The following is a 9,564-nucleotide window of genomic DNA, read 5'->3' as shown; positions in this document are numbered from 1 at the left end:
CACCACTGCAAACAGGAAAGGGCTCAGGGCCGATCCTTGATGCAGTCCAACCTTCACTCTAAACCAGTCTGTCGTACCTGCTGCACACTTCACTGCCGTCACACTGTCCTCATACATGTCCTGCACCACCCTTACATACTTCTCCGACACACCTGACTTCCTCATACAGTACCACAACTCCTCTCTTGGCACCCTGTCGACGCCTTCTCTAAATCCACAAATACACAATGCAATTCCTTCTGTCCTTCTCTATACTTCTCCATCAACATTCTCAAAGCAAATATGGCATCTGTGGTGCTCTTCCTCGGCATGAAACCATACTGTTGCTCACAGATGGTCACCTCTTCTCTCAGCCTGGCTTCCACTACTCTTTCCCATAACTTCATGGTGTGACTGATCAACTTAATACCCCTGTAGTTACTGCAGGTCTGCACATCTCCTTTATGCTTAAAGATCGGTACCAGCACACTCTTTCTCCATTCCTCAGGCATCTTCTCACCTTCCAAAATCCTGTTAAACAATCTGGTCAAAAACCCCACTGCCATCTCTCCTAAACATCTCCACGCTTCCACCGGTATGTCATCTGGTCCAACCGACTTTCCACTCTTCATCCTCTTAATCGCTGCTCTCACTTCCTCCTTACTAATCTTATCTACATCCTGCTTCACCATCTCCACATCATCCAACCTTCTCTCTCTCTGATTTTCCTCATTCATCAGCTGTTGACTGTGTTTTTAAACAAACTTTACTATTTATCTCTCCTTTTTTCCTCTTTTAATAATCCTAAATAGTTTTTTGTCTTCCTGACTTGTGCCTGTAGTTAGTTAACTCGAGTTAATCACTAGTGTTGACTATATTCATTCCCTCTCACTTTATCACATCTCTGTATCTTAACTCTATCTGCTATTATAAGCACTATGCCGGCTGTGTGTCTGCCTTTGAGCACAGGTGAGAACTCGTTCGATGTCCAGCTGTGAGAGCGGAAAGCGGCGCTGGAAACATCCCGGGCAGACGCTCACTCGTCCCAGGTAAATTCCCGGGTTGAATCTAACGCTCCCAGCACCTCAACTCCGAGTGTTTCTCTGCCCAGGCCCAGCGCACCTACAACGTGGCCCGCCCAGGTATCGTTCACTCCGGCACCGGTGCACCACGGACCCTGGATGCTGCAGCAGCGGAAGACACGAGCCAAGCCCCGGTCGAAGACATCTCCCCCGCTTCGCCACTCTCTGCAAAACGGAACGTCATACTGTGATTCTTGGAGATTCCATCGTCCGGCATGTCCGCGCTACCGGAGACAAAGGTAAGGTGCACACTCGCTGTTTTCCTGGTGCTCGTGTTTTTGATGTCGCTGTGCAGGTACCCGCGATCCTGTCATTCCGATTCAAATCTGTCCGATTGAAAGATTTGGCGGTGGACTTTTAACATGAGACGTTATCTAAGCTGATGTGGTGTTCACAATCCGAATGACTTTGTGACCTGCACTTTGTGTATATTTTCTGAAAGGAATGATAAATGGGCCGATTCGAGATCTGATACGGATGCCAGGTGAAGAGGAGGTGGAGAAACAAACAGCAATGATCAATAGACTGGAAAGCTTACTGAACAAAAGTCCAGCAGGGGGCGCTCGCCTCTAACCCGGGTGTGTGTTTCTACAGAGAAACACTACAGGAGCTCATGTAGAGTCGCGCGTCACCATCTCTGTGACGTAGCATCCTGATTGGTGCAACAATCTTTTTAATCCACCAATGAAACGTCATAGTCAAATGTCATGCTGTCATAGTAACATGAAAACATTGTAAATCTACTATTGAATCGAAGGCCGTTGTTGAGACCAGACGTGAAAACAAGTGGGTTAGAATAATCTTAGAACATCAGCAGCGATGGTGAGAAAATAAATAAATCTACAGTATCTACAGCATCAACTTGTGTCTCATCGTCTCTCTACATACCGTAGATGTGAAGCTTTGGCTTTTCCAAACCTTTTTTTTTTTTCCTGCTTCATTGTTCCTTTACATTTCTCCTGAGCTTTCTCACTTCTCATGGAGTGAGAAAAGAAGAGAAAGAAGTGGATCATTAACTCTTTTGTTTACTGCAGTAGGAATGTTCACTTTAAAACTGCAACAACATACAGAAATATCCATCCTCATTTCTTCAATTACACTAAATATTGACAAATATATATTCTGTATATGTTGTAGATCTGTATTGAGCAAGTATCAGAGAGAACATTAAATATGATGTCAAATGTAGTGACAGACATTTTCATGTTGTTCTAATCAACAGTATTGGGTGACCTACGTTCCTGTGGTGGTGAACATGACTGCGAGTTCTCCAGAAGAACAAATGCTGGTAATGTACAGTTCAAACACACACTGTTTTTCACACAGAATAAACTAAAGCCCATCACTTCCTCATCACCTAAACACACTGTTCATTTAGATTTTACTTACGGCAGTCAAACGGCTCATTTTGTAAACCCCTTGATCACTTACTCTGTCTTTAAGGGAACTAAACGAAGAGGAATGAATGAATGAAAAGGACACGGCTCTGATTTGATTAAACAGAGTGAAGGTTATTCATGAAGTATATCAGAATTGTACAAATCAATTAAACTACTTACTCTATGAACTCTATTTGAACAAAATCATTACTGAGTTTGGACCAAAATGATATCTGTATGCTAATGTGTGCTAATCAGGAAATACGTTCTACCTACCTTTCCTAGCCTGACTTTAAAATCCCACCCCTGTCTGGCCTGCACTTCCTCCCTCACTCTGCCCTGTCTTTCCCTCCTGCATTGCCTGAGTTTCTCTCACCCACATTACTTCACCTACATTACCATACCTAACTGTGCTATATGTAATGAGGCACACAGGGACAAGGTAGAGACTTGGAGGTTGTTTGATGTAGTTGTGGGAAAGGTCAGGGGTCATGTGTGTACCCTGGTGCTTTGAATTTGTCCCTGTGTGTCCTTTTATAGCTGCAGGTTTTAAATACTGTTTACGTTAACCTTTAAATAGCTTTAGCATTTTTGTGATTTTTATGCCAAACATATATGTTGTTTGTGTTACAGTATTATTACAGTGCTCCAGTACATGTGGTGCCTCCTCAGCAGTACTCAGTCCATCCCACAGGATTCAATACATGCTACACTCTACTCCCTGAACCTACTACCCCAACAAATGGTAAGTTCATCATGCCTTTCCAGTCATCCTTACCAAAAGACTGGTTGTCTTGTAGGATGTTATGATCCTCACATGCTGGTCTTTAATTGAAACTGATATTGTTCTTATTAGTGTCGGCTGCAGGGATGTTCTACTATAATGATCAGGCCGTGTACAACCAGACTCCATTCCCAATGGTCCCTCCACTGCAGCAACATCCATCTACCAAGAGGAAGAGGAAAACAGTGCGTGTGCTTACTCTTTGTTTCAGTACTGGTTCATTTACTGAGTAATGAACCTATTTATCTCTGATCATGTGCTATTTATTTCCCATTAAGATCGTTGTCTGAGATCCTAACCAGGACAACAAGGACATCATGGAGGAGATCATATCAGAAGCTGGCAGGAGTCGGAAGCCCACTCTGCCAGTGGGAAATGTCTTTTCCGTCCCTATGCCTCTGCAGGTAACAGTCACACACACATTCATAGAGGAAGCAGATTCTTCTGGCTAATAGCTCACCAGCCTTCCTCCTTATATTTACCTGTATTACCATTTCCCTTTTCCACTATTTTTTACTCATGTGTGCACTCTGTTTTTCCTAATTCTGATTATCCTCACACTTTCCACCTCAAATCCCAGCAACTGGACCAAGTGGTGGAAAATGAGCGTGGTGACCGCTCGTACCTCGGAAAACTCGTACATTAATGCACTCGTAGGTCAAAGTACCACTGTAGCTGTGAAAGGAAGGAGGAAGACAGTGAACAATGACTTACTTGGTCGGCTACTGTTTAGATACACGCCGTTGTAGCGCGTTGAGTCTGGGTGAAGGGAGAGCTCACTAACTCCAGTTACAACAGAAATCATATAAGCACAGACACGTTTCCAAAACTCCTGCTTTTTTATTTTTGTTTGCAACAGCGTTATGGGTTAGTCAAAGACACTTAGAAAAGAGCATCAGAAAATAAAAAGGACTTAATCCTCGGTCTCCACACACGCAGTAATACCAGAAGTATGCAGTGCCGGTCTTTTTCCAAAATACCGCTCTGCTCCTAATAGAAGCGCAACATATTTCACCCGTTACACCGTGTGTAACGTGTCTTTCGTTAAAGCCTGTGTAAAGTACATTAGTGTAGACACCTGCAGCTTATAAACAGGTGCAGCTTATTTATGTTTATTTATGGTTTATTTATGGCTTATATAAGGGTGCGCTTTATAGTCCGGAAATTACGGTACACTTTTTTCTACCAGGTTTATAAGAATAATTGTTATTTGAACTGAATTGTGTTTGTGTGTAGTTACTAGCAGATGATAAGATTTATTTGGGACCGAATTTCGGGGGACGACGGCTGAACTGGAAGAACGGCTGCGATGGAGAAACTAGCGCTAGAGCCACATCCGGAGCATCAGGTGAGTCTGTAGTGAATGTAGTCTGTGTCCTTTTTCAGCTCTCTCCTGTGTTCATGTTGTGAAAATATTCAAAGCAGGTTGTGATTGTAGGTGTTGTTCTTGAAACTAAATTCAGTTTAATGCATGAGCATTTTTAGTCATGACACATCATGTCTCTTGTGTTTCAGTAAAACTGGACGCAGTGCCAGACTCGACTACAAACAAGCCTGCGCTATCAGAGGAGGAAATGGAGAAACGCTCTAAATCCATTATTGAGGAGTTTCTACACATAAATGATTACAAAGTAATGATCTCATGCAGTGTCTTATGATCACATTTAGTTGAATACACATCGGTTATTATCTTGTTACTGCATCACATAATCGTGGTGGGTTCGTGTGCAGGAGGTCTCGCATTGCGTGGAGGAACTGGACCAGGGCGAGATGCTGTACGTTTTTGTTCGGGTGGGTGTGGAGACCACGCTGGAGCGAAACCAGATCACACGTGACCACATGGGTCATCTGTTCCATCAGCTGCTGCAGGCTGGGATCCTCTCCACATCTCAGTTTTTTAAAGGGTGAGTGACATTCCTGCACCACACAGCTCCGTCTCCCACTGGCGCCAGAGACACTACTGTCTGCGTCATGAGATGTCCACAGCTTGATGACATATTTACACCCAATGGGGTTATTGTAGCATTATTATGAATACGCTTGCTTTTACATTTGGTCATTTTCAGAGAATTTTATAAGAGAATCAGAATCCTTTAATAAGACTTTTGTCTGTGTTTCTTTTTGCTCTCTTTTCCCCCATTTTCTTATCTATCCTTGTTTACACAGGTTCTCAGAAACCCTCGAGATAGCAGATGATATGGCGATTGACATTCCTTATGTATGGCAGTACATAGCGGAGCTCGTTAATCCTGTGCTTCGGGAAGGAGGAATCTCTTTGAGAGAATTATTCATGTATTTACAGTTACATTTATATATATATATATATATATATATATATATATATATATATATATATATTTTGCTGGAAAGGAAGTTAGTGTTTGTTTTTAACTGTTGATTTCTTGTGAATTCCAGTGAATTTACCAAACCACTACTTCCTGTGGCAAGAGCCGGCATATTATTTGCAGAAATATTGCAGCTTCTCTGCAAACAAATAATGAGCTGTGAGATCTTCTATAAAACATGACTGAAAAAAGGAAAGTGTTTTGTCATACTAGTTGAAAACGGTTCTTTTTTGTTCAAGTCATTGCTGTGTTTTTCTTCACTTTAGAGCCAAAAGGAAGTGGAGGCCTTATGGAGGGACTCTAAACTGAGCTGGGCTGATTTTCTTCCTGAAACCGTGGATGGGAACAACTTCATTACTGAGCAGGTGAGCTGTTGGCTGCACACTAGATTCAGACTCCACTGGAAGATCTGCACCAAACAGGATCCAGTGGGCAGTAGATTTTTTACTACTTGAGTAATAATAATAGAAGAGCTGAGTAAAAGTGACAGCATAGTTATTTTATGAAATCATTTCGCTTGAAAATTGATTTGAAATACTATTGTTTATGTCTGATCTAATCGCTTAGCTCGGCATATTTTTGGCTGGTTGTTACAGAGGGCTTTTAAAAATGAGCAATAATCAATATGGGTTAAAAATCATACTGTGATCAATTTCATTTGTTAGTATAAGAACATTGTCAGTGAACTCAAATGGCAGCTCGTCTGATCAGAAAAGAGAAAAGTGTTTGTGTTTGTGGTGTAAAAAGCAGTGTGTTGGTTGGGTAGACTTGATGCAGTTTTATTTCTAAACCAGCACAAATGTTGCCTTTAAGAAGAACATCTTCAGAGGGTTTTTCTCTCGTCCTGGTATCATAAGTGTAGATAAACATAGGTTGTGTTTAATTGACAGCCCTGATGAAGTCTGATGACCTGAAGAGGGTGGAGCTGAGACTTCAGACAGCAGACAGACTTCTGAGGAGGAACATCAGCACCACATGAGAGGTTAGAGGTCACCCAACCTGAAATTAATCCTGGAGGAATTAAGTGTGATTAGAGAGATAGTGATTTAAATGTGTGTGTGTGTGTAGTGAAAAATGTATTTAATTTGTTTGTTGTGTGAATTGCCAATTTATTATTATTTATTTTCATATTGTATTTATGTATTTATTTGTAAATGTATTTACTGTAAACTCTTATTAAAGATAAAGTAAGTGCAGATTGTTGTTATTTATTTATCTTTTTAGGTGGCAGCAGGATGGGGGCAGGTCATGACGTGGATGAAACTGTGGACGAAATCTCCGCGAGACGATACGCCGTACTGTGATCCTTGGAGATTTCATTGCCCGGCATGTCCGCGCTACCGGAGTCAAAGGTAAGGTGCACACTCGCTGTTTTCCTGGTGCTCGTGTTCTCGATGTCGCTGCACAGGTACCTGCGATCCTGAACGAGAACTTCGGAGCGGTTGTTCTCCATGTCGGAGCAAACGACACCCGGCTGAGGCAAACAGAGATCTTAAAGAGGGATTTCAGGATTCTGGTGAAGACGGTACGCAGCACATCGCCCACAACGAGGATCATAGTGTCAGGACCTCTTCCCACTTACCAGCGAGGGGCTGAGAAGTTTAGTAGACTCTTTGCACTAAATGAATGGTTACAGTCATGGTGTCGAGAGCACAAACTTCTCTTTATTAATAACTGGAACTGTTTCTGGGAGCGTCCGAGGTTCTTCCGCCCTGATGGCCTGCACCCCAGCAGAGTTGGAGCAGCAGTGCTATCAGATAACATCTCTAGGATACTTCACAACATCTGACTGGTAAGACATCAGGAAATTTACGACTATGAGAACATTTATACAACAAACCAAATAGTTACAAGTTCACACACAGCCCAGTTTATAGAAACCGTATCTATTCCTCGTGTAGTAAAACCAAGAATTAAATACACAAGATCCAGAAATAATCTTATTGCAGTTAAAACTGAAAAATGCAAGATAAGCAAACACCAAAAAGTTCTAAAGTTTGGCTTTTCTAACATCAGATCACTTGCACTGATTATTTTTTATTGATTGTAAATGAGATGGGGCCTATAACCTGACTAAAACTCTTCAAATATATTGTTCTCTTGTAAGTGGGAACAGAACTGGGCAGTAACAATCTTTTCTAAAATCTTAGACATAAATGGGAGATTTAAAATGGGTCTGTAATTTGATAGCGTGTTTGGATCCAAATTAGGTTTCATGATGAGGGGCTTAATAACTGCTAACTTGAGGGATTTATGGACGTGGCCTAAAGATTTAGCTTTAGGTCACGTCCATAAGATTGTTCCAGAGTTTAGCTTCTAAACTCTGAAATAGTCTTCCTGACAGTGTTCGGGGCTCAGACACACTCTCCCAGTTTAAGTGCAGATTAAAAACGTATCTTTTTAGCACGCCTACACATAACACACATCTCACATCATAACCTTGTGCTCCAGAACATCTGACTACATGCACATTATCAACTTGTGCTGTTAATATCATGAACAGCAGCTACGCTAATTTCTCTCCACTGCTTCTCTTTCTCTCCCCATCCCGAGACACCCTGAGGTTTGGCCATAACCATAAAGAATGTAGAAGACTGCAGAAAGAACATCACTTATAATCTTATACTCCAGTGCTCATGTTAGTTCTCTCTCTTCAGTGTTCTATATTGTTGAAAGATTTATGATCAAACTCTTGATGTACCCAAATGAGGATGGGTTCCCCTTTTGAGTCTGGTTCCTCTCAAGGTTTCTTCCTCATAACATCTAAGGGAGTTTTTTTCATGCCACAGTCGCCACGGCTGCTCATCAGGGATAAATACACACCATTCACCTTAACTGTTGATTTCTGTAAAGCTGCTTTGAGACAATGTCTGTTGTGAAAAGTGCTATAGAAATAAACTTCACTTGACCACAGTTATGGAACAGCCTTCCAATCAGTGTTCGGGACTCGGACACAGTCTCAGTGTTCAAGTCGAGGTTGAAAATTTTTTTTTCATATTTTTTTCGTATTTATTTAGTCAAGCCTTTTATCAGTAGATTTCTCTTAGGTAAAGGCACAGATCTGGAGGGATCATGGATATAGAGTGTTTGGTGAACTGGGATATTTGTATGCTGTCGTCCCCTCACATTCACACGTTCACTCAGGTTTGTTGACGGTGGTGTGGTGGGTCGTCTCTTATCCCAGAGATCCCTCATGTCTGTGTTACCTTCTGGTTCTCCCTTTTAGTTATGCTGCCATAGCGAGTCTTGCCGGAGTCCAAACTGCACAGTGACATTAACTTTCATACACCAATAGTTACACTTAATAATCCATATCCTTCTCTTCCCGTCACCCTCTCTCTCTCTCTCTCTCTCTCTCTCTCTCCCTCTCTCTTTCGGTCGAGTTAAACATGCTCCTGAGGCTCCAGTGACCACTGTTCCTGCCCCTCTCCCCTCCTTGGATCTTCACACTTCTGTGCAGCTCAGGACGGTCTCTTAATTCCGGAGTAGAATGGGTGCTTTGAGGACGGATTGGACTGTAGTTGGTGTCGGCGGTCTGCTGCACTGACTCGGGAGTGCAGTTTGCTTCTGATCATCATCACTGTACCCCACAACATTGTATATCTGCTTCAAATGGACATTTGGTGCAACCCAGATGAGGATGGGTTCCCTCTTGGGTCTGGTTCCTCTCAAGGTTTCTTCCTTATGCCATCTCGGGGAGTTTTTCCTTGCCACAGTTGCTCATCAGGGACAAACATACTTACAAAGTATGTAATATACATATTTATGTTTAATCACCACATTTTCTGTGTAAAGCTGCTTTGAGACAATGTTCATTGTTAAAAGCGCTATACAAATAAAAATGAATTGAATTGAATTGAATTGACTTAAAGTTAATCAGTCACACCATGAAGTTATGGGAAAGAGTAGTGGAAGCCAGGCTGAGAGAAGAGCTGACCATCTGTGAGATATGTGAGGTAACACAGATGCAATATTTGCTTTGAGAATGTTGATGG

General features: G+C 42.0%; 1 protein-coding gene across 2 annotated transcripts; it reads left to right on the top strand.

Annotated features, from left to right (window-relative positions):
- The first annotated feature begins 832 nt into the window (after window positions 1-832).
- LOC124384615 (eukaryotic translation initiation factor 4 gamma 3-like) lies at window positions 833-7,169 on the top strand. Of its 2 annotated transcripts, none has more exons than XM_046847612.1 (12): window positions 833-1,300; window positions 2,284-2,349; window positions 3,074-3,185; window positions 3,297-3,409; window positions 3,503-3,628; window positions 4,461-4,572; window positions 4,740-4,855; window positions 4,956-5,128; window positions 5,391-5,516; window positions 5,836-5,934; window positions 6,460-6,551; window positions 6,794-7,169. In XM_046847612.1, exons 5-10 carry the CDS (start codon window positions 3,542-3,544, stop codon window positions 5,876-5,878), a joined length of 657 nt encoding a protein of 218 aa, XP_046703568.1. In that variant the 5' UTR covers window positions 833-1,300; window positions 2,284-2,349; window positions 3,074-3,185; window positions 3,297-3,409; window positions 3,503-3,541; the 3' UTR covers window positions 5,879-5,934; window positions 6,460-6,551; window positions 6,794-7,169. The 2 variants fall into 2 exon arrangements, with proteins under 2 accessions (XP_046703568.1, XP_046703567.1); XM_046847611.1 differs by lacking the exon at window positions 6,794-7,169 and adding an exon at window positions 5,640-5,728 and having other exon boundaries at window positions 6,460-6,502.
- The last annotated feature ends 2,395 nt before the right edge of the window (window positions 7,170-9,564 follow it).

Source organism: Silurus meridionalis, chromosome 4, assembly GCF_014805685.1.
Source record: "Silurus meridionalis isolate SWU-2019-XX chromosome 4, ASM1480568v1, whole genome shotgun sequence".
NCBI lineage: Eukaryota > Metazoa > Chordata > Actinopteri > Siluriformes > Siluridae > Silurus > Silurus meridionalis.
Note: the sequence above shows the minus strand (reverse complement) of the source record. Positions and strands in the feature narration are given on the sequence as shown.

Bases quoted from the DNA above. Each gene is read 5' to 3' on its own strand.
- LOC124384615 (XM_046847611.1), top strand. From the start codon at position 3,542: ATGGAGGAGATCATATCAGAAGCTGGCAGGAGTCGGAAGCCCACTCTG. The intron at 3,629-4,460 runs GTAACAGTCACA...GTTTGTGTGTAG, and splicing joins CCGTCCCTATGCCTCTGCAG to TTACTAGCAGATGATAAGAT. The intron at 5,517-5,639 runs GTATTTACAGTT...TGTGAATTCCAG, and splicing joins TCTTTGAGAGAATTATTCAT to TGAATTTACCAAACCACTAC.